The sequence below is a fragment of the Emydura macquarii genome, unplaced genomic scaffold (assembly GCF_026122565.2).
Source record: "Emydura macquarii macquarii isolate MOO-44397 ecotype Brisbane River unplaced genomic scaffold, CSIRO-AGI_Emac_v2 contig_3671, whole genome shotgun sequence".
NCBI classification, from domain to species: Eukaryota; Metazoa; Chordata; order Testudines; family Chelidae; genus Emydura; species Emydura macquarii.
This window is the reverse complement of record NW_027133808.1, coordinates 6072870-6098131: the sequence shown is the minus strand read 5'-3', so window position 1 is coordinate 6098131 and position 25262 is coordinate 6072870. Positions and strand designations below refer to the sequence as shown.

The window sequence follows — 25262 nt, the reverse complement described above, 5'->3', positions numbered from 1 at the left end:
TGAACTGATTTTTGGAGTCTTGTTCGCCTTGATTATCTGACATGAAGAATCTGAGTTTAAAGTAAGAGTAAACTGAATGTATAATTGTAAGGTATTGGCTAAATACCAAATACTGCAACTGGAAATATCATTTGTCTGAATTCAAATAGGAGAGTGCAATAACTGTTTTATTATTTAGTGTAATGGGGTGTTAGTAATAAATACCTTTAATTTGTTAATCTTGCAACCTCACAAAACAGACCTTTTTAATAATTTTTAAAAATATCTTGCTTTTATCACCTCTAATTAGGAAAAAATACTGTAGATGGAACATGTATTTTTAATTAGAGGTACATGGGAATTTCAGTTCACCCTAGTAGTAATTAAAGACTGTTATTCCCTCTTTCTGTAAATGCATTTTGGCAATGAAACCTATTTTGAAAATAATTACTTTCTTTTATTAAACAATTATTTTTGTTTTGTTTCTAAAAATAACATGGATAACGGTCACTAGATAGAATAAAAACTCAAATCTGGATGTTCCTTTGCTTACACCATTGAGCAAGATGGTTAAGAACTAGGTCTTGAACCTATGTGTAAATATTCATATCTGTTTCTTTTAAGCCAAGTTTGTGGATATTTGCCAAATAGTTTTAAGAAAGATTGAAAAAGTGCATAATGATACAAGCAGTTTCTCTAGAGACTATAGGTACCTCAGAACTGGGGAAAGGAATATGAGGAGCAAAGTGGGTTCCTTCATTAAGAAGGAAATAAGGGAGAACTGGTCAGATTCTCCTCCCACCCCATGGAAAATTTTTATGTAAATGGGGGGAAAATAAATTTTTGTCAATTTCCATTGGAAATTTCTACTTTTTGTCAAAGATGTTTTTCAATTAAAACTTGACATTTTCTGTGGAAAGCAGACACTTTTTTCATGAAAAGCTTTGTTTTTTAAAAAACAACAAAACAAAAAAACCTCACAATTTTCCATTGAAAAATGCTTTAAATGGAAAATTTTTGACCAGCCTTAGTAAGAGGGTCTGAAATGGATGGAGCTGGTCATAAAGCAGCAGGGCAAAGAAGCAGCCATTGTTATTGCAGAAGAACAATTCCACACAAGTAAGCATGCTCTGCTCTTCGGCTGTTATCATAATGTAAATATTTTTAAATAACTCTCCCCTTCTCTAAAGACCCCTCTCTACTGGGATTCCATGGAGTTCAGTTTCTGCAGTTGTGGACTGGATGGACCAGGACTGGAATGAGGAGATAGGCTATGCTCTATTTGGATTCTCCATTCTTCTGCTCCAGCACAAGATAATACACCCTCAAGCTATGCTGTTTTTTGCTCTGTTTCCTGCAGTGTGCTTCAGAACCTTCCTTTTGGGAGATTCAGGGATCAGCTGTAGTTAGGACACTCCTATGAATCTTGGCTCTAGCAGCATTCGTGCTCTCCAGGGACTCTGGGAAGCTGTGAGATCAAGCACCAGAGCAAAAGCAAAAGGCATCTATGTGGATTTCTCCTATGGATCCCCCAAGATCCACAGGTTAAGTGGGAACAAACTAATGTTCATCCTCACCTCTGTCCCCCAAGGATTCCTATGAAAATGTTGAGTTTGATCCTGTAAGTAACTGATCTGACCTTGATCCAGCAAAGCACTTTAGCATGTAATTAACTTTGAACACATAAGTAGTCCTATAAGAAATCCAAACTTAGACTTTTGTCTCATCTGTCTGGGTTATTTCCATGTTAGTTAACAATTTTGTTGTTGATGCATGAGCTGTAATGGAATCTAGCTCACTCTCTCATGGATCAGTTTACTCTGTGGTGCTACAAGGGACAATAAGTAGTAAAACATTTTTGTAAAGTAAGTAGATAGGGCTGAGTTCACACAGGTTTTTGAGTAAGATGGTACTATTATCTAGTCAATTTTGAGTGCAGAACTGTACTTTTAAAGCAGGGGTGGGGAACCTTTTTTCTGCCTAGGGCCTGATGGTGGTACGCGGAAGACGGCCGAATTCCCCCCCGCTGCCGAAAAGGGGCAAACCAGGGCCAGACCAAATGATTTCGCGGGCCTTATATGGCCTGTGGGCCGGACGTTCCCCACCCCTGTTTTAAAGGATGAGGTGTTGCACAGACAATTATAAATCAGAGAGGGAAAGCTAGGTGAAAAAAGGTTTATAGGAGAGGAAAGTATGTTTAGTACATGAAAAGAGGGGAATTGCTTCAAGAATAGGGAGCAACATGAAACAAGATATGAAGTTGGGGAAAGACAAAGGAAGCATTAAGTCGTGGGAATGGCCTGAGCATAAATGAGAGGATTAGTCTAAGAGTTGGGCCTAGTAGGACTGCCTATATTTTCCTTTTTTCTGAAAGTTTAAAAAGCTCATGATCAATTGACAGTCCTGACCTGCTGGCCTGCACACTTCTCCAGTTTGGATATCTGAAATGGGACTCTTCATCTTGTGTCTTGCTCTTCAGTGTTACAAGGTTGCAGGGACTGCAGCAGCTTCAGCTGCTTGGGAAGGCTTCTTGAAACGAGAAGTTTAAATTTTCATTGGAATTATTGGAGAAATCTGGCTGTTACTTTGCAAATCTCATTCTTTCTCTCACCTTGCCGAGAGACCACGAGGTTTCTGACCACTTGTCTTGTGTGAAGGGCACTGTATTGTGGTTAGCCCACTAAATAGGCTCCATTAGTAACCGTTTTAAAAGGTTTTTATCCATAGATCAATAGCTAAATTTGACAACCTTTGAGATTTTACTCCCTTTTGTTGACATATAGACTATTCTTAACAATATACTTATTTATATTTTATTACTAATTGTTTGTAGTGCTATTTTAGGAGCTTAAATATAATTTTGTCTCCATCTACTGATTTTTAGTGTCTTTCATTTAATTAACTTTCTTTTTGTATTTGTCGTGACATTTGAAATGATTGGAGCTTTCCCTCAAATCCTACATAAACAAAATTTAAAAAAATAAGTAGTGGAGGTTTTATAAAAAAAAATTTACTGTTTAGAGTTTGAAATAACATTCTTTCCCCATTTAATACAGCTAACTATCTAGAAAGGGAATGTGCATTTCTGTTTTCAGCATACTTTGCTAGAGTCTGCTTCTTTTTTATGTTTAATTTGGCAAAATGTTTATATTTGAACTCTATGTAATGGAATTTCTGGCGCACAGATAACTTAGGCATCTGGTGATGGAATATCAAAAGGCCAGATATATACACTTGTTTGTTAATAGCAACAAATTCTACTAGGTTTTGGCAGATAAGCATGACAATGCTTTGTGGCTGAATGAAAGAGAGTGCTCCATTCAAAGAAGAAATCAAAAGGTTGTGGAAGAGGCACCAAGGTGAGTATACGTCACCTTGTACATTTTTATGAGCATCAGTTACACTTTGAAAAGATACTACTTTTACACACTGTACAGATATGAACAATTTTAATTCCGTTAAACACCGTAAGGACAAGTAGTAGTGTTTAACTAACTAATGTAATTTTGATGCAGAATTTAGCATCACAGTATTCTGGTCTAGCTTCATAATGTTCATTCTATGTCCAGTTTTATAGTTTCTATTCGTAATCTTGTATAAAATACTGTAAGCAAGAATACTGATGAAGTATTTTAGACATACACAGAGACGTTTTCTCCTTTTGTTATAGTTTCCTACCGGTGAGTGCAGAAGCCAAATGAAGTCTCGAACTCACTGTTCCTGAAGATGCTTGATTACTACATTAATTGATAGGATGGCAGAATCTGTCCCTTTTACTCAAGTGTTGGATAGTACCTTATGCCAAAGCTAGTATCAATAAATTAATGACCCCCTAGTAATTAGGAGTCTAATACCCCCAGCTGCTTAATGTTCTTAACTCTGTTGATTTCAGTAGGAGTTGAGGTGCATTAGCTTGTTGCAGGATTGGGTTTTAAAAGCTGTCTAATACATCATCTTATAACCTGCTGCAAAGCTGTTCACCAGAAAGACTATATGGGGAAAAAACGAAGGGGGAAAACCTGGATTGTTCAAAATCAGAAGGATGCCCCAAACTGCAATTAAGTATCTGTTATAAAATAGAAGCATTGTATTATAAAATACAAGAACAACATTGTACAAAAATTTAGGCTGTGATGATCACATCAAATGGGCATTTAGGATGATTGTTAATAACTTGAGTTAAAATTTGACTAGGGCCATAGGGCCAACACTCCCTATCATTTACAAATAGCGTTTAGAACCTTGATTTTGTATCTAGTCTGACAGACAGCAATTTTAACTGCAGGGTGTCGTATAACAGACTGGCTGAGTACAGACTCAGAGGAAATAATGCTATCTTTATTAATCATTTCCACTTCTTGCAACACCTGTGTGTTTCTCAAGGCCTCCCATCCAAGAACCTGAATCTCTTTCACCCGTGAGATCGGATTCCTTCAGCTCACAAGGTAGTGTGGCTGCTAAGGACAGACTGGCAGTCATATTGGGTTCTAGTCCATGACTAGGACTACTAAGTGCTATGGTAATACAAATAAAAATAATAATAATATTGAAACATGGAGAGTGCCATAGTATGCTACAAACTGCACTTGAAATTAAAAAAATACTGTAATTTCCAAACTCCATGGTCTCATCAAAGACCGTTTTTAGTGTAAGCTGAGAGAGAAAAATATGTTTCAGATGCAACAGTCCTCAATTTTTAGGAATACTCTGCTTTATCTCTAGATGGAAGGGAGCAGGGTTATTTTGGAAAATATTTTGTATTAAAGATGCATTGATGAACTGTTAGGATGGGGAGTAACATTTTGTCCATGTGTTCATCCCTGAGTCTGTAGAAGCAATAAAACAAGTCAATTGTATTGTCTTTTATTGGCTGAACAATAGCTTGAAGATAGCTGTACAATAGCTTGAAGATGAAGCTTGAAATGTCACATTTGATCATATTTTCTCTTCTTGATCCTTTTATCTTGTGAAGTCTTTTTATTTTGCAGCCTTCATGCTGCCAAAGGGACTATTTAGTTAAAAGAGGAAATATAAGGTGGAGAAGGAGTTGAAGTCAAGTTTAAAATGTTATGTTTTTAAGTGGTGTGTGATTAGGTTGCAGAAGGGGCTTTTTAGGGTGTATTGAGAGAGGGATTGAATGGTTTAAAAGGGAGAGAAACAATGTACATAAAAAGTGAAGGCGCTGAAGAAAATAGGAGAACCTTAGTTAATTAACCTAGCTGATTGTGGAGATAATCCAGTCATTTTAGTTTATAAAGCTTAACTGCATGGCAAAGATCAAGTTTAGCAGTGTGACACCTCTGTTCCATTCTTCAGCTGCAGCAGGAGGCGAACAGAGATCTCAGACGTACATTTAGCAAATATAGGAAGACACTACTGTAGTACAGGGAAGTAACTGTCCTTTTATCCATATGAGAAATAATAATGCTTGTTCTTGAAAAAGAATTACCAAGGCTATAATTCCAAATTAGAAATATGCTGCTCTTCATAAACCATTCAAACTGTTCTCTGTGATTGATGACATCAACAGAAGACCCTTTATTGAATTATAGCTTTTTATTTAACTTGTTGCTATGCATTATTCTGTTACTGAATCAGAATAATAGATCCCCATCTCTTTATATTGCCAGTGCATAATCATGCCCTTGTAAAATGGGTTCACTGCTTTCCTCATCCCTTTGTTTTCTTGTGATCTCACCATAGGTATTAGACCATGGATTGATACCTTTTTTGAAATCAGACTTCATTTTGTTTTCAGATTCTTTTGTTATATGTAGCCAGCAAAGAGGATCTCTTTCCATAAATCTAGCGAACTTCTTTTAACATACCACAAGTTTATGGTTTATTGTCCATAAGAATCCAGATATATCATCAGTCTATGAAGGACTGAAGCCATTGTAGCATTTTTCCTATAAAGGAAAGATCTCACCATTGTCTTAGTTAGTCCAAAATCTTACCCCACTTTTCTTTTGCTTGATGTTAAATATAACTCATTTTACTTGCACAAACTCCCCAATCATTCATCTTCTAAACATTTTTGTTTCAATTAAAAGTCAGAGGAAATATTGTAAACTAAGGCTCTGATCTAGCATTTGACTCTGGAGTGGGTATGTGGAGGCCCATTGACTTCAGTGGGGCTCCAAACAAATTCTCCTGTATGGTCCTCTCTGCAGGGGTGGGGCCTAATTCTGTAAGACAAACCACAGATGCTCAAAACTCAGTATTGTAGATTGCTGACTACTTTCCCTTCAGGACACTATGTCCTCTTTTTATCCAAGTGTCTATAAGCGAAGGTCTTAAAGCAAAAACATTCTTAGAAGTTGCCTGGTATGGGCTAAAACTGATTCTCTATCTTTTCATATTTTATTTTCTTGATTGTAGTTCTGATGTTACTAAAATAAACTGTAACAAGATGTAATACATATTTTTGCCTATTGTTTCTAGGAAGGGACAAATGTGATCTTTCATTTAAGATTATGTATAAGGTTCAGCATCTGTTAGAGAGAAACTTTCCATAGCTTTGGTAAAAGCCACAAAGTTTCCCCAGCTCTAGGTTAACAACCTGGGTAGGTTAATCCAAATCTGAACTTGTAGTGCAGTGGAGAGGAATCATCAGAATATATGTTTTCTTGAGTTTGTAAATTTAGTGGCTTATTGGAAGTGATGTATTTAGTTTCCTGGCATGAAGAAGCTTTTCTGTTGGGGAGCAGTCTTAGCAGTGGCTCCTGGGGGAGTAGCTGATCTGCACTTTGGGGCAGAGGAACAATAGTGAATGGTGACCATGCTGTGTTGAAGGGAGTGAATCAAAATCAGAAAGCCATAAAACTAAAACTTGCAGTTTAAGGGTAAAGTTGAGAGAGGAAATTTAGGATCTGAAGGTTGAAGCTGCAAACTGTCATTGGTTATCAGATTCAGTATTGTGAATGTCCTAGTTTTTTTCATAACAGCCTTGCCTGCATGCAAAAAACCCAAATTAAAACAAAAACAAAACAAAAAATTCAGATTCTCATTCAGATTTTATGAACTTCCAAAGTTGATCATAATTTGGATTACAGAGCACATCACTATGAAACATGCACATAATTATATTTCAAACAGATGCAAAAAACACACCACAAACATAGGGCATGCTCTCTTTTATCTAGGCATTAATCTTTCCATCTGACAAAGTGGATTGCAGCCCACGAAAGCTTATGCCCACAGAAATTTGTTAGTCTTTAAGGTGCTAACAGGACTCTCAATATTTCCATATTATGGCTATTTTCTGCAGACTTCATCATTGGCCAGAATTTTCTTTAATCCTAATTTTTGATGATTAGATGTGCTTTCCACATAACTGATGACTTTTTAGGTTATTTTTTTATAGCTCTCAGTTTTGTACAATGTGTATATTGATTTAATTTATATCCTGAAAGCATTTTCCTGTTGTATGTCTTGAAGGTACTCTCAATATTGAAATGTATTAATAATGATTACCAAGAATGCTGAGTGTTGCATTTAAACTTTATTTTTAAAGGAATTTAGAATAAAATAATCTGTTAGTTCTAAAGTTGTGCTAACCTTCTGAGCATGGATGGAAGTAGAGGAATTAATAGTCCTTTATCAATTGTAGGGCTTGTCAACCCAGGAAAGTTAATTTGGCTTAAGATGGGTGTGACGTTAAAGCACAATAATAAGACTCTTATTCTGTAATAAGAGTGTCTACACAGGGAGTTAATCAGGAACAGCTCTTCCAGAATAACTGCTGGTGTAAATAAACCCTTACCTTGTTTATTCACCAGTATAGGTATAATACATTGCACTTGACTGACCTGATGTGGTATCCTATTTAATTTAAATCGTTTTTTTTCTCTTTTGTATGTAGCTTTAAAAAAGGCTAATATGGTCCAATTATGTTTTTCTAACTAAAGAAAGGCACTCTTTCTGCATTTGTAGCACTTTTCTGGACCCTGAGACAAGAAGAGCAATGGGAGAACAAGCAGTAGCTCTTGCCAAAGCAGTAAAATATTCCTCTGCTGGAACTGTAGAATTCCTTGTGGACACCAAGAAGAATTTCTACTTTTTGGAAATGAACACTAGACTTCAGGTAAGAAAAACAACTGTTCAGATTCAGAGACAGGATTATTTAAAAATATACAGATAAACCCCTCCAAATGTAGAGCCTGATCCTGTGAAGACCTACACATATGAGTAACTTTACACTGAAGTTAATAGGTCTACTCGCATGAGTAAGCTAATGTGCACAAATCTTTGCAGGAATGGGCCCTTTGCACAGCACATGGAAATGAGCATTCAGTACTTTGCTCTTTGTTACACTTGACCTAAAGACCTTGCAAGAGGTCACAGTTAAGTGCCACTGTGAGTTCACAATAAGTGGCTAGCCACTCTGCTTTGATACTTTTCCCTCTTGGTAACAGAAATTTCCTTTAATTTTTTATGCTTTTGTGAAAGTTTATTGAATTTCACCAGCAAGGTTAAACTACACATTGATGTCAGAAATAAAAACACTGGCAAATTGAATAGTATTTTAAGTCATGAATATAGTACAAAAATACTAAAGAAGGATAGCTTTATGGATTTCAAGTTGGTGCTTGCACTTAATTGTGGAATTGATAATGTGAAATAGAAATGCTGGGAATAATCCCTTTTTAAAGAATTATTTTTTATTAAAGATACCTGTTTAGTAGCCAGAGCGTCAGAAAAACCCAACACCATTGATAAGCTTTCTTCTGCTGCTGCTGCTTTAACATACCAATAATAGCAATACAAGGAAACAGAGTGCATATCTCAAAATATATACACAGAGTGCATATCTGTGTATCATTCTCTGTTTCCTCTTTGTGTACCTTCTGTACATTTATAATTCCCAGTTTGTCTACCATTTCATATAAAGCTTCTGATGAGTCTCTTTAATCTTGTTTTTGATTAAGAAAATTCATAAATTAATACGTTCCTCATCTGATACCAGCAGAGATACAGGATCCTAAATTCCCTCCCTTGACAGTGTTCATTGTCTATTAAGGTGTTACTCAGCCTGAAATATAAACGTGATCAGTAGTGTATCCTTGGGCTTAATTCTCTCTCTAGCGTTTTTTTTAATATTGTATCTGTCTGTAGATTTTGCCATATGTGGTGGTAAAACTCTTCCAATTTCACAGCATCAAACTCAGAATGGAATGAATGTCACCTTTAAAGACTTCTTTCAAATATTGTGTAAATTTTAGAGGTCCCCTCTAATAGTAGACCTATTCTTTCCAAATCTTAAGAAATTTACTAACCTTAAATTACAATACTTGTGTACGTTCTCTAATTCTCTCTATCTATCTTGGCTCTGTGTTGTGTCTAATTAGCATTTCAGTTTGAGGCTGGAGGGTAGTAATTTTCTTTGTTTCTTCTCCAAGCTTTCCCAATTGATCTGTCACTTTCCCCAACTCTCAAACTTGAGTTTCTGTTCCACTAACAGATATGTAACTGGCATCTTGTTTTTGCTCCCTTCTATTAAGAGCCAAAGATAGAAACTCTAATGAAGCTTCTCCAAATTTAACTTTAGAACCAAGTGAGTCTCCAGATGTCCATGTATTTGCACTCACTTTTACTGATACATGCTTCAGCCTTTTTTGCTCTGTAGCTTGTAAGTGCTTGGGAATCAGGATTGCTAGTGCGTTTACTGTTTCTACTCGTTTGTGTAGAGTAGGGGTGGCCAACCTGTAGCTCGTGAGCCGCATGCGGCTCTTTGTATGCTGCTCTTTGAGACTGTAAGTGAAATTGACCATCTGCCTCAGAAATGGACTTGGGGGAGGGTAAGAGAAGTGAAATTGACCAGCTGCTGCCGAAATTGACGCATCGGCATGAATTTTTGGCGGAGGGATATCTACATCTATTTTTTTGACTCTTCGTCTCTGACTGGTTGGCCACCCTTGGTGTAGAGCTCTCTACATTTAGAGAAATTTCCCAAGAGTCAGTTTATCAATAAGTTGTGCTTTTTAAGGCCTGTCCCTGGGCACAGTTCAGGCACTATTTCCTTATCAGCATTATCAAAATTAATCTCAAATAAAATGTGCAGTTATGTCACAGCCTTCATTTACCCCAGAATCAGATCCAGCTAGAGGTGGTTGGGAATTTTTCTACTATATATTCTTTGGTCAGAAAATGCTGATTCATGTAAACTGAAACTTTTAGTGGAAACATCTGTTTCAACAAAACTTTCATCAGAAAGGTTTCTCAGGTCTAGGATTGGGTGTAGACGGAAGAAGGGAGGAGGAGAAAGAGACAGATCCATCTCAGAATAGCCAATAGCCCAGTGAGTGGGGCACTCACCTGAGATGTGGGAAACTCAGGTCCCTATTCTGAACTGGGTAGAGGGGGATCTCGCACCTTCCAGGTGTGTGTCCTAACCACCAAATTGTTGGCCATGCTGGGGTGGGTTGAAGTAAACTCACATACAGTTAATTACATTGAGGCAGATCCTGGTCTCTGTTCCAAACTCTTTGCGCTGCCTACTTTCCTTCTTTAGGTATGCTGAGCATAGTTCAGAAGCATCTGACGTGGGTCTGTGACACACTGTACCCCAAAGCAGCACACTGTAAACCCATATTCATCATTTCTGTATGGTTGTAATAATTCATATTAAGCATGACACAAGATATCCAATGAAAAGTCATATTCTGTTAAAATGCATTGTGCTGTCAAAATATGCATATTGCTAGTATGTATCAAGTTATAACATTTTGCTATTACAATATGCTATAAGTTTGCTAGTAATAGCAGAGGAGGCACTTCCACCCAGGAGGGGTTCATCAGCCAACAAAGAAATTGTAAACAAAGGATTTAAAACACAATAGCAGTTGCACAAGACCATAAATAGAGAGTGCACAATTCTATGACTCACTCGCATAGGAGGGATTGAGCAACCTTGTGGCTCAGCAGTGCCCACCTGGACATGCCTAGACTAGTGTCTAGTGGCCACATGGTCAGAAGATATAAAGGAAGGAACAGAGGTTGCATGCTTTGTCCTTTCTCCTCACCCATCCACGCTGAAAGCAGCAGGAACACTAAGGGTTTGTTGACACATGCTCTTATGCTTGCAAAACTTCTGTCATTCAGGGGTGTAAAAGTACACCCTGCTGATTGACATAAGTTTTGATGGCGTAAGCGCTAGTGTAGCTGCATTATGTTGGTGGGAGAAAGCTCTCCTGCCAACATAATAAAACAACCTAAACGAGGGGCAAGAGAACTTTCCTGCTGACATAATGCTGTTTACACTCACATTTATGCCAACAAAACTTATGTTGCTCAGTGGGGTGTTTTTTCAAACCCCTGAGTAACAAAAGTTTTGCCAGCATAAGTGTGGGTGTAGACAAGCCCTAAGAGACTGGACCCAGGCTTGGGAGAAGCCTTATACCGAGAACTGGAACCTTGGGGTGTGAAAACTGCCTAATATAGATACTGTTAATGTTGGAGGTTTAAGATTTAGATTGCATGTTTATCTTTATTTTCTTTGGTACTTATCTCTAATCTCTTAGGAGTACCACTTATACTCACTTAAAATCCACCTTTCTGTAGTTAATATAAACCCGTTTTATATTCTTAACTAAAACAGTGTGTTTGTTTGGAAAAATCCCTATTTAGTTAACAAAAATTGGTGTGTCTTCTCCATGCTGAGGGAGGGGAGAACTGTGCGACAAATTTTCCTTGTCATACTTGACCAGGGCAGGACAAGGCAACTTCGGGGTGCAGGGCAAGGAGCTAGAGTGACCGGGCTGATGGCTTTCTCTGAGATTTGTGAGTGGCTCTGGGAGCATTCATACAATCTAGCTGAGCATGTTGGGCTCAGTGATAACAGCACCTGGCGGGGTTTGCTGCTTGTCACTAGCAAAGTAGTGTCAGAGACAATCCAGTTCAGAGAGTTAAGGGACCACAGTGGCACCCTGGTCCAGGTGGCACACTGGGGAAACCCATTACAGTGTCTTACTCCATCATGCTGTTTAATTTTTTTTGGGGGGCGGGGTTATTTTTTTGATCAATTCCTTGGGAAGATTCTTTTTTATCATACAATCCTGTAAACAAGCACAAATAAAGGATGCTTGTTTCTTTTTATTTCTGTGCTAAATGTTGTAATACAGTATGAAGTTGGTAGATTAAGAAAACCAGTGTACTAGCTATATTATTTCTATTATAATTTACATAATTTGTTTTACAGATGTTTTACTCTCAATCAGTGGTTCAGGGAAAGTGAATTATTATTTGTTGTCAGCAGAAAAATTTTACATCTAACTTCCCTGCCATCTGCTGATGACTACAAGAGAATCTGAGATCAGCTAATTTTGTTAGAGAATAAATCATTCTTGCTATCATGCAGAAAGTATACAGACTTAGATGCTTCCCATATCAGTTACAAGTGAGCTTGCTGTGTATTGTCATGTACTGCACATTTGGAATAGCTTTCAAGCAGTTACCACTGTTAGGACTCTTGAGGCAGAGCAGATGTTGCATAATTTGATCCTTTATAGCCACTTGAGGAGTGCATTGCTTTGTGTTGCTTAGTTGTCATTGGGACAATAAAAAGTAGTCATAATCAAAAATACTGTAAACATGCTTTGAAATAAACAAAAAGCAAAATCTCATAGCTCTGTAACCATCCTAACCTGAGAGTAGTCTCAAAATGTCCCTTTCTAGCAAACACATTCAGAATGATTGTTTTCTTGCTTTAGGAACATTTCAGTTGAAATATTATTTCTATTTCTCTTTAGATCTAGAGACACTAATGCTTGTGAAAAAGGCACGTAGTGTAAAGGTATACAATTCCAGAGGGGTAGCCGTGTTAGTCTGTATACAGCAGAAACAACGAAAGTCCTGTAGCACCTTAAAGACTAACAAATTTCTGCAGGCATAAGCTTTCATGGGTTGTAACCCACTTCACCAGCCCATGAAAGCTTATGCCTGCAAAAATTTGTTAGTCTTCAAGGTGCTACAGGACTTTATTTTATTTTATTTTATTTTTTAAAGGGTATACAATGTTGCTAAATTTCCTCTAATGTAAATCAACTGATGAGGGTGAAAAGAAGGTTTCAAAATGTTTGAAGTAATTGTTTGTAATATTTCAAATTCAGAAACATAACCTCTTGTTTTATGGAGAATATATTATGAAATTGCCCAAAATATGACAACATTAGTTAAGAAATTTAGTATATGTAATACAGGGATTTAGGCCAATCTGCTATGTCACTCATGTACATACAGTGTCATGTGTTTTTTTTTAAAAACCAGTCTGTGTAATGTAATATGAATTAAAAGGTCATTTGTATAAACTGGACTCAGAATGAGATGGAAAATATTGCATGTAGCTCATAAGAAGTGAGCATTATGTTCTCTTCTCATGTAACAATTCCATTGAATATTTTTGTAGCACACAATTTTAATTTCTTGTTTAGGAGAAAAGAGGAGTTGTGGTTAGATAGAAGTATCATGTTTGTATGGGGTTTACTAGGAGAAAATGACATATCTGTGTGTGCTTGTTAGTGATTCCACATTTATTTCTATTAGAGCTGTGTTCCAGATCCAGCATATGTAAACAGGTTTATCTTAAATGTGTGAGCCCTGAGATTGTGTATTAAATGTCCATAACATGAATAAAAGTACCGTCCAGCAGCAAAATCCTTGTTTCTTTTCAAAGTATGAACAATTTCTGAAAAATATCATGTTATAGTTATTGTATAGTATGCCCCTGGCAACACTCAGTGCAAATCTTTAAAGCCATAATTTTACATTTGAGGAGTTTTGTCCATCCTTACCTGTTTCTGTATTTTGTTTGCTTGTTTTTACACTGACTTGATGAAGACAGTTGAAAAGAGAGAGAGGGACCTCTTTCAGATTAGCCAGTAGTCCAGGGGTTAGGGTACTCACCTGGGATGTGATAGACCCAAGTTCAAATCTCTACTCTGGATTTTCAAGGGCTATTGTCAGAAAATGATACTCTAATTTTTTAGTTTTTTAAAAGAAAAATTCAACACAGCCTATGAATGTAAGCATTCTGGAAATGGCTTTTGACCTGTCTCCTATAACTAGGGGCTGTTATATGTCTGTACAGTGTAATAATGGGGAAAAAATCTTGAAAAGTAAAATTGGCAGAACAGAATTCCTTAATTTCATATCTGTGGTAGAGCTATCAAAACACCAGAAACGTTAGGCAGAGCAGGTACTTGAGCCCGGGTCTCTCACTGTGCAGGTGAATGTGCTGATCAATGGGCTGTTAGCTATGGAGGGGGTGGGTTGGTCTGTCTGTTTCTTTTGTGAAAAAATTTGAAAGATCTGTTTTGTCCTGATGCAGAAAGGGAAATTTTTTGAAATCTTGAAATTTTTTCATGGGATGGGAAAACTGATTTCTGTCCAGCTCTTGTAATTAGCTCGGTATAAATGACAAGAAAGATATAACCAGAGATTTTCTGCTACCTGTAGCAAATCCCTGAGAAAGTAAGTAATAGTTTTTGTTGTGTTTTGTTGTTTGTGGGGAAGGTGAGGTGGGAGTGAAGGGGTGGTTATCCCTGTATCAGAGGAGTGAAATATTAAGAAATGTCAAGTGTCTCAAAGTAAAATTTCAAATGATTATAACTGCAATTTGATGAGGCATGTTGTTCAGGTTTCTTAATGTTTCAGTCTTACATTGCAGTGATGTAGTCATTTCACTTCGTCCACCAAACAGGAATCAGATAGTAAAGACTTTCAGTTGTTACTAACCTGGGCTGGATTTAAACTAGTGACCTAGAGATGGAAGGTTTCTTATCCCATTACCAATCCCCTAAACCTTCCAGAATTCATTCTTCACAAAGTTTATGCCAGCTGTCCATGACTGTTTGCAGAGCCAGAGGAAAAAGTGATTTTGCTGCCAAACACTACTTCACATAAGAGAGTCAGCTGACAACAGTTAACTAGATTTTGCCACACTCTTGCCTCCTTAATTTAACTTCCATTAAATTCAGCCACTGGTTGTCTGCTTTTCAGACTCTCAGAAAGAACTACAGAAAAGCTTTGCTAATTGTTGTTGACAGAAGAGAATGACAGTTTCTAAAGTCACTGAATCTGATGGATGCCATTAATAATGCTGCCAAGACATGGAATTATGTCTCAGAGATACTGCCACCATCTCCCTGTAATAAAATACTATCAAATAGAAAACAAAGGAAATTCTTTTTTTGACTTTGAGAATAAGCCTGAGAAGAGAAACTGAAGATCTTTCTCCAAACTACAAATGAGTTGACTAGTTTTAGTTATTTGGTTATGAAGAATATTCAAGAATGTGACCATAGGCAACTGGTTTGGAGGATTTCAGGAGGACTCTGATGTTATTGTTGAACATAGTGGAAGCAGGGGGAAATAGCAGCTCTAGAAAGAAAGCCGTAACAGTTTTTATCAACTGTAAAAGGGAAGGAAATTCTGTAAAATTAACGTCATGATTTTTGAACAGCAGGATTTCAGTTTACACAAAAATATTGAAATTATGAACAAGGAAAAGTGTTGGATACTTAATTATCTGACATTAGCCCTTATACTGTGGTTTTTTTTTTAAATTTAACAGAGCCTATGAATGTAAGCATTCTGAAAATCACTTTTGACCTTTGTGCTAACTAGGGGACATTCTATATCTCTACAGCACATTAATGGAGGGAAAAATCCTTGCAAATTAGTTGACAAAAGAGAATTCTTATATTTCAGATCTGTGGTAGATCTTCCAGAACATCAAAACATGGAAAGGTTTATGATTATCGTGGGAAGAGGATTAGTATCTCATTATTATGACTGTAAAAAGATATTTTAGAAGAGCACTGGAAAGTTGGGTTTATGTATAAAACAATGAGACATCCATCTGTACACTGTACGGGGAGATCCTCAGCTGGTGTAAACTGTCATAGCACCACTGAAGTCAATTTACATTAGCTGAGGATCTGCCTCTAACAATACTTAAAAAATACAATAGATTGAAAAGAAACAGCAACCCCATACGGTAACGAGGCAGGACAAAAGTAAACCAAATTCCCCACTTACCCTGTACATCACTCCAAACAATATTTTCTTCTTCAGAACACCCCTCCCCACCACCCCAAAAGGATGTTCTTTGCCACATTCACTAAAGGTCCATGGATGTGGGCTTTTGTGAACAAAGCCTGGGGACATGTATTCCAAAGGAAAGAGGTCCTTACAGAAAACACCTTGCCAGGAGCCCTCTTTCCTCCCCCTGACTCCTTCTCTTTTTTTAATTCTGAGGGGGGTCCAGCTGATGTGCCTCTGCTGATGGCAGCTTGGGCAATACGTCATGACGTCACATAATTATTTTCAGTAATTGATTTGGGACAGATCATCAGCCAGAACATAAACTGATGTCGTTCCATTGAAGTCAGTGCAGCTACAATGATTTAAACGATCAGAGGATCTGGTCCTATGTCTATATACATTACATACTGCCTTTTGTCTCCATTCAGTAAAGCATTTTGGGATACATTTTGTATGAAAGTGGTCTTGCAAATGGTGGGATTATTGGTGTACGTGAGACTGAGTATCAGGATTGAGATTTTAAAAACCGCAATAGCAGTCAGAATACTTGAGGAACCGAAATATAAGAATACTGCTGTAGCTCTACTGTTTTTCAATTCTTCAAAATAAAGAACATACGTTTACTGAAATAAAAGGTATCTGTGATCTTGGTATTTATCCACAGTGTATTCTGTAAAATGCTCGTTGGTTTTGAGTAACGAAAATTTATTTTGTTGAATAGGGAGAGCCCATAACATCCCAAGTAAATCTTATGCTTTTGTACACTGTGCCATATGTTGAAACCTTTCGGTTATTTATTTAAATATAAAGAGGTATGTGACATTCTTCTAATCAAGAAGAAACTTCCTGGAGAAGGGATGATATAGTTTTAATCCCATTGAAAATCATATTTTTGGCCACTGTGCTTTGTTCAGATACTCCCACTAACTTGTAAGTAACATGCCATTTGAATACATGGGCATAAGTGTAATCTACTAGAGAATCATGTGTGTTTACTGATGGGTATGAACACCTCAGCACATCTTGACCATTTACTCCCTGAAGTTATTCATCTGTGGCCAGGGAAACTGCCTTTACCAGTCTAGCTCTTGGCTGGATTTGTTTACAAAAGTTATATGATTGTTTCAGTGGTTGCAGTCTGTAGCTCTGTTTAATTGGGCTCTTGAAGACGATTGTGATTAGGTATGGTTTGGAGGCCGGAGCACAAGTCTAGGGACCAGATGCTTTTGCACTCTAATCCATAGTTTCTCAACCTGTGGAACGCGTACCCCTGAGGGTATGCTGGACACAGGCATGGGGAACCCGGGGAAAAATAGAGTGAAGGGGAAGCTGGGCGGCAGCAGCCGACTTCTGGGGAAGCTGGGCGGCAGCAGCCGACTTCCCACCGGGTCCCAGCTCCCAGATGGGAGGCATGTGGCAGCCCCCGGCTTCTGGGGAAGGCAGGTGGCAGCCTCCCGCTTCCTGCCCAGTCACAGCTCCCATCTGGGAAACGAGCGGCAGCCCCCTGCTTCCCTGCCTGGTCACATCTCCCAGCTTGGGAGGAGGGCGGTAGCCGATGGCTTCTGGAGGAGGCGGGCAGCAGCCCCCCGCGTCCCGCTGAGTCCCAGCTCCCAGGTGGCCTCGCATCTGGGTATCAGCCATCTGCACCCCTGCTCCAACCAGAGGGACAGCCTCCAGCGCCCCGGTTTGAAAACGGGCAGCAGCTGCCTGCCCACATCCCTGGGTCCCAGCCAGTGCGGAAGCCTTCTCTGCCCCAGCTCGGATTGGGTGGCAGTCCACTGAGGAGGTGACTGGCTCTGTGGATGTAGGGAAGGCGGTGGATGTGATATACCTTGACTTTAGCAAAGCTTTTGATACTGTCTCTCACAGTATTCTTATCAGCAAGTTAAAGAAGTATTGGTTGGATGAATGGACTCTAAAATGGATAGAGAACTGGCTAGAGCATAGGGCTCAATGAGTAATGATCAATGGCTCCATGTCTAGCTGGCAACCGGTCACAAGTGGAGTTCCCCAGGGGTCGGTCCTGGGGCCGGTTTTGTTCAACATCTTTATTAATGATCTGGAGAATGGGGTAGATTGCACCCTCAGCAAGTTTGCGGACGACACTAAGCTGGGGGGAGTGGTAGATACCCTGGAAGGTAGGGATAGGATACAGAGTGACCTAAACAAACTGGAGGATTGGGCCAAAAGAAATCTAATGAGGTTCAACAAAGAAAAGTGCAGAGTCCTCCACTTAGGAAGGAAGAATCCCATGCACAGCTATAGACTGGGGACCGACAAGCTAGGCAGCAGCTCTGCAGAAAAGGACCTGGGGGTAACGGTGGATAAAAAGCTGGATATGAGTCAGCAGTGTGCCCTGGTTGTCAAGAAGGCTAATAGCCTATTGGGCTGCATTAGGAGGAGCATTGCCAGCAGGTCATGGGAAGTGATTATTTCCCCTCTATTCGGCATTGGTGAGGCCACATTTAGAATATTGTGTCCAGTTTTGGGCCCCCCACTACAAAAAGGATGTAGACAAGTTGGAGAGAGTCCAGCGGAGGGCAACAAAAATGATTAGGGGGCTGGAGCACAGGACTTATGAGGAGAGGCTGAGGGAACTGGGCTTGTTTAGTCTGCAAAAGAGAAGTGAGGGGGGATTTGATAGCGGCCTTTCACTACCTGAAAGGGGGTTCCAGGGAGGATGGGGCTAGGCTGTTGTCGGTGGTGGCAGATGACAGAACAAGGAGCAACGGTCTCAAGTTGCAGAGTGGGAGGTCTAGATTGGACATTAGGAAAAAGTTTTTTACTAGGAGGGTGGTGAAGCACTGGAATGGGTTACCTAGGGAGGTGGTGGAATCTCCATCCTTAAGGTTTTTAAGCTGAGGCTTGACAAAGCCCTGGTTGGGATGATATAGCTGAGGTTAGTCCTGCTTTGAGCAGGGGGTTGGACTAGATGACCTCCTGAGGTCCTTTCCAACTCTAATATTCTATGGTAGTCGCCCATCTCCTGGGGTGGCAGCCAGGTGGTAGCCCCCCTCCCTGGCTCAAAGCCCAGTGCCCAGAAAATGTGTCAGTTTCACTGCTCTAGCTGAATAACTCAACATCACCTCTAGCCCAGGTACATACTTGAATTATGCACCCCTGGTGTAAAAGTGGTAAGCCTACCCACACTAGATCTGACATCCATCATATCAGGTCTTTATATACTCAGCCCTTCTTCCAACACATGGCTCACATTAGTTTGTAAATATAAAATCCCATGGAAAATTGAGTGTTGTTGAAAGCAAAGGACACATGGTCCTCCAATATCTACAGAGCCAAAAGAAGAGCTGTGGGGAACATGAGTATTTCCTGGAGAGAAGATTGCTGTGGGACATAGCGAGAACCAGTTCAAGATTATTGGTGGTGTTCATAGAAAAGCTGAAAACCATGGTGAGCTGCTTCTGGGCCTGAGGAACGAGCACCGACTGGTGGGATTACATGTATTGTAGGGTTGGGATGACTAATGGTGACTGCAGAACTTTTGAATGGGCAAGGTCACATTCTTGGATCTGTGCGCCAAGCTCACCGTTGCCCTCCAGTGTAGGGACCCAATAGTGGGAGGTGTGCTGACAGTGGAGAAGCAAGTGACGATTGCACTTAGGGAACTTTCAAGGCTGGATTGTTACCAATCAGTGGGATATTCTGGAGTTGGAACATCCACTGTGGAGGCCATTGTCACACAAGTGTGCAAGCCTCACGATTGTGATTCTGCAATGTGTGGGACACACTGGATGGATTTGCATTGGTTCAGTTCCTGAGCTACAGGGGAGTGATAGACAGCATGCATATCCCTATTTTGGAACCAGTCCATCTTGCCACAGAGTGCATCAACAGAAAGGGCTATTTTACTATGGTGGATCACTGGGGATGTTTCACCAACATCAGGGGTGGCTGGTCAGGGAAGGTGCATGACTCTTGCATCTTTAAAGACACAGGACTGTTTAGAAAGCTGCAAGCAGAAACTTTCTTTCCTGAACAATGGATTATTATTGGAGATGTTGAAATGCCAATAGTAAAGCTGAGAGACCCAGCCTATCTGTAACTCCCCTGGCTCATGAAACTGTTCACTGGCCACCTCAACAGCACCAAGGAAAGATTCAGCTTCTGACTCAGCAGGTGCAGAATGACAATTTTAATGTGTTTTTGGTAGACTGAAGGGATGCTGGTGGTGTTTGCTCACAAGATTGGATCTCAGTGAGAGAAATATCCCAATGGTTGTAGCTGCTACTGCATCCTACATAATATCTGTGAAGCAAAGGGGGAAAATTGCTGCCAGGATGTCTGCTGTGTTTGAACAGCCAGACTCAAGGGCTATCAGAAGAGCTCAGGGCAGAACTATACGGCACAGGAAGGCTTTTGGAAGAGCACTCTAACAGTGATCTACAGTAATGCGTTGTAGTGTACTGTGCTCTGCCTGAATCTGCTGTTTTGGGGCCTGTTGGGAATTGTATGGTGCTTGGTGTACATCTGTGCTTATTATACAGTTTGTCAATGATCCTATGAGTTGTCACAATGTACAATAACAAGTGGGTATTTTCACTACTGCTAGGCACTCTGCAGCATATGTTGGGAACTAATAAAAATGAATTATTTTCCAAACAGTGCTGTTTTATTGAATAATATAAACACTTCAAAATACTCTGTGCACGTTAAAAGAAAATATATTAAAACTAGGGCTATCAAACGATTAAAAAAATTGCAATTAATTGCGAGATTAAAACTAGTCATGAGTAATTTCAGTTTTAATCATACTGTTAAAGAATAATGGAATATCAATTTAAATTTATTATAAATATTTCCTAGGCAGTGGATTTCGTAATTGTGACCAGAGCAGTCAGTGTTGAGTATTGTGGAACAGCTGCTGGAGGACTGTTATGGTCAATATAGGTAATGCAGTGTTTATATTCGCACTGCATTGACCTTGATATGTTGACCCTGACTCAACACACTCAGGGAGGTGGTATGTGGGTGTAAGGGAGCGCTTACATCAGTGGGAGACAAGTGGAAGCATAGGCCTGGTCCGCTCTATAGCGTTAGGTCGATGTAAGGTAGCTTATGTCTACCTAGCTCTGTAAGCGTCTACAATAAAATGTAGTTAAGTCAACACAATGTCAGTATAGACACTGTGTTGTTTATTGCAACTGTTGCTGCCTTTCAGACGCCATCTCACAATTTCCACACTGACAGTTAAATCGGTGCAAGCGCTCCTGGTGAGGATGTGCACCATTGACACAAGGAGCGTAGAATGGACATGCAGGAACGATTTAATTACTGTGGTGGCTGTACATTGACGTAACTTAGGTTGACTTAATTTTGTAGTATGGACTTGCTCATAGAAACACATGCTAGTATATAAATGTAGGTTAGAGAAGAGAAAGAAATAAACTTAATATAAAAAAAAAATATAAATATATTTATAATCCTAAAAAGCAAGAGTGAATCTCTGAAAAGAGTAAAAGTAAAACAGAATAACCTATCAAAAAAAAAAAAAAAACGGGGGCGGGCGGGAAGATTACATTAAATGGGGAAATGTATTTAAATACAAACAGGGGCAGGAGAAATAAATCCAAGACCACCATGTGCAAAAAATAATGTTTAGTAAAATAATTCAGAATCCTTCTATTACTTGAGAAAAAAGATACTTTGGTTCCCATTTAGGAGGCCAATTCTGCAATCTTTATCCCTCAGTAAGGTCTATGGGATTAGACCCTTAGGTTCAGATCCTGCATGTGAGCTCTATGTGGTTGGATCCTTGCACTCTCGTGGAGCTTATTTCAGGATCAGGGCCATAGTTTGAACAGGATAGAGCAAATTTACTTTTTAGAGTGTTCTTTTGGATTGTAGGCTTAATACTCTACTGCTAAAATATTAAAAAAAATAGAAAATGCAAAGACTTAAAACAATATTTTTTAAAAAGCAAGTTTCTTAACTGACTGCTTTATGCCACTCTGATGCTTAATTTAAAAAAGAATTCAATTTAAATTATGCAACTGAGTTTCCCACCCCATTTTATGTATTATATTTTGGAGATTTAACCATATGAGTGTCTTAACTAAAATATTTGACTAGAAGAAATTACTAATAAGATAGTGTCTAGCTTAGTTTCAATGCAATTTGTATATAAAAAAGCTTGCATGCCATATTTTCTTAATATCATTTTGTTCAAATACAAAGGGAGTATTTTGAAGCAACAAGATAATATTGACCAAGTCAAAGAGCCTTATTGTAGATGGATTAAATAAATGTTTGTGAGTCTTGAGAACCAAACAACAAAAATATTTGTCTTTCCAGAAACATTCCATCCTATTTTGATCATCAGCAATAAAGCTGAAAACCACAATGAAGCTATTGTGACTGAAATGCCAAGTGTAATCCAAGAAAAATGATGAGGCTAACTAATAAAAATGTCTATTTTAGGGAAATGTTACATTTTACTTTTTTCAGTATTAACATTCTGAAGTTGTTCGAAAGTTAAAGGTAAATTTTAAATTAAAATCCTAACTGGGAGAACAAGTTTTTTTAACCAAATAATTGATATATAAGTGCTTCAGTATAACACTGCAGGGTGGGTGCTGAATTGTTTCACAGAATCTCCAAATTGGGTTAAGTGTGACATAGGAGAGAGTATCATGTGCTAGGTAAAATCAAGATTGAATCCCAAAGGTATGTTCTTAAACTGCATAATCAGATCCTCATTTTCAATATCATGTTTATGCTTCAAAGAATAAGTGCTTATTTCAGTGATGATTTGTCATTAAAATTATGTCAAAATGTCTTAAAATGTTGTTGAAACTATAAAAACACTCTCAACACACAGAGGGCTAATTATGGATGCCATCTGTTTATTTTTACAAAGCTATTTTTTTTAAAGACCAGTGCATCTTCTTGCTCTGATAAACCACAAGATTATTATAATGACTAACTGTTTTCCTTCAATTAGTGTTCTTGAAGTAAGGAAGACAACTGGTTTGTTCATTGACCTTTTCCTGTGTCATAAAATGTATGTAATATGACATCTCATGATAGAGAAATCATTGTGAAGTGCATTTTCTTAAGATATTTGACCCTTAGAACAAAAATATTTTATAATAAAAATGGCAGTTCTGTCATATTTTTTACTTGGGAATTTGTAATCCTGTCATTGTGTGCATCACATGCTAATATAGTATATGTCTTTGATTGTATCTAACATAGTAGGACCATAACTCATTTTCTTTGGGTGCTTTCATTTCACAACTTTTTCACAGTGACTCGTTAGAGATTGCTGTCAATTAATAAACATCTTCAGTTTATACCCATATAAAAAAAACCACGTGTGTGTGCATGCATGTGCGTATGTTTGCACATGCACCCATTCCTATCCAGCTTTAGTGTGAACGATGGGTATTCCCATGACAACATCATCCAAAGCCGTTAGCAGCAATTTGCTGAGAGAGCAGAGTGACTCGACTGGTCCAGCCCAGCTATTGTGCCTGCTAAGCACTACACAGATAAGTCTGGAGGGAAAAAAACTGAAGGATCCATCTGCTCATTTCTGCTACACTGCGCTGATGTAAGATTACGCTAATCTGGTTGCTTGTCAGGACAGGTTAGTGAAAGCAGGCGAATGGGTGAGATTTAGGGTAGACTAGCTCTATGGAAAATCGTAAGCTGCTCCTGTACATGCCATGTTAAGTGTAGCAGAATGGGTTGATTATCAGCTACTTTGACGATTTCAGTTGAAATATTACATTGCTAGGTTAAAAATGAGTCTTCCTTTTTTAAACTTCCAAACAAACAAAAAAACTAACACATCACCAAATGCCGTTGTGTTGTAAAAAATAAAACATATTTTAATATATTCTTTGCAGTTTTGCTTTTACTCCTTGTTCTTAGTTACTGTATTTGCAATTTATTTATTTATTTTATTTAGATTTTCTTCAAAAGAAAATGGTTAATGCTGCGTGGGGGAGGGCATATTTTTGGGTAATGTTTTTGGTTTTGCTTGTTTTTTTGGTTTGGTTTGGTGAAGAAAGCCCAGAGTTGGAAATTAACCTGTCCCATTATTGGCTGTTGGTATTTTTGTTTATCTGTATTGTTTTATGACTGGTTTTTTGGTTGTTTTTGTTACCTACCGACTGTCTGTTCTTGACCTTGCAGGTTGAACATCCCATCACAGAATGTATTACTGGCCTGGACCTAGTCCAAGAAATGATCCGTGTTGCTAAGGGTTACCCTCTCAGGCACAAGCAAGCTGATATTCCCATCAACGGCTGGGCAGTTGAATGTCGAGTTTATGCTGAGGTAAAATTAGTGGTAAGGGGTGAGAGGCTTGTGGAGCAGTAATGCCCAGGTGTAGATAGGCATGAAGGTGAAGTCAAGGTTTATAATTTGAGATTTGTGATTTACTGTATGTAACACAACTGATTAAGGAACGTTTTATGTGGATTTTTATTCTGTAATTCAAAAGAGTAGCCTGAGATCAAAATTATTACCACTTAGTTTATTTTAAAAGTACTGCAAGGAGCCATCATTCACTTCAAAGGAAGTTCACTGTGTGTTCTCAGCCTAATTTAATATGATGATTAGGCTATATTCCATTTTCTTCTGAACCATTAACCAGGTTTTCTCACCTCCATATTTTTTTAAAACCTTTTGACTTCAATATTTGGCTAAAATTTTGTAAACTGCCAGACTTTTCAGACTGCTCTTCTGTAACTACATTTGCTTTATATGACCAACTTGGAAAATGAATTCCAAAACCATAAGTGCAACTTTACAATTACACTATGACTCCCTATAATAATAGCAAAAAACCAAAAACAAACCTGAATTAAAAAAATCCTCTTTGAGTGACTAAGAGACTGGTATTATAAATTGACATCTTATTGGCATTGTTTTTGACATTGGGAAATTTAGACTTGTCTGTTGAATGAATGATATTCAGCTGTCTTCATTTTGTGTTAAGAAAGTTAATGCTTTAGGTAACAGTGTCTTTACCAAAAAAAAACCAAAAAACCAAAACATCTTGGTATGTGCTGTCCCATTTGACTATTGCTGCTTTTATTGCTCAAGACGACTTAATTTCTCTTGTTCTTCTTTCCTTATTTTTCATGACACAACAGAAGTTTGTTGCTTGTTCTGCTCAATACAGGATGTATATAACTATTTGGATGAAGAATAAATATCTTTGTGATTTGAATGACACAAAGTGTGCATTGGATATTAGTATGTGTTTA

General features: G+C 38.4%; 1 protein-coding gene across 8 annotated transcripts in view; it reads left to right on the top strand.

Moving 5' to 3' along the window:
* PCCA (propionyl-CoA carboxylase subunit alpha) overlaps positions 1 to 25262 on the top strand; it is a 415109-nt gene that overhangs the window by 155045 nt on the left and 234802 nt on the right. For 6 of the 8 annotated variants that reach the window (XM_067536816.1, XM_067536820.1, XM_067536821.1 and 3 more), the window contains 3 exons: positions 3244 to 3338; positions 7915 to 8065; positions 24184 to 24327. In XM_067536816.1, the coding sequence (XP_067392917.1) occupies positions 3244 to 3338; positions 7915 to 8065; positions 24184 to 24327 (390 nt within the window). The remainder of the gene's footprint in view (positions 1 to 3243; positions 3339 to 7914; positions 8066 to 24183; positions 24328 to 25262) is intronic. The other 2 variants (XM_067536817.1, XM_067536823.1) reach the window with 1 other exon arrangement.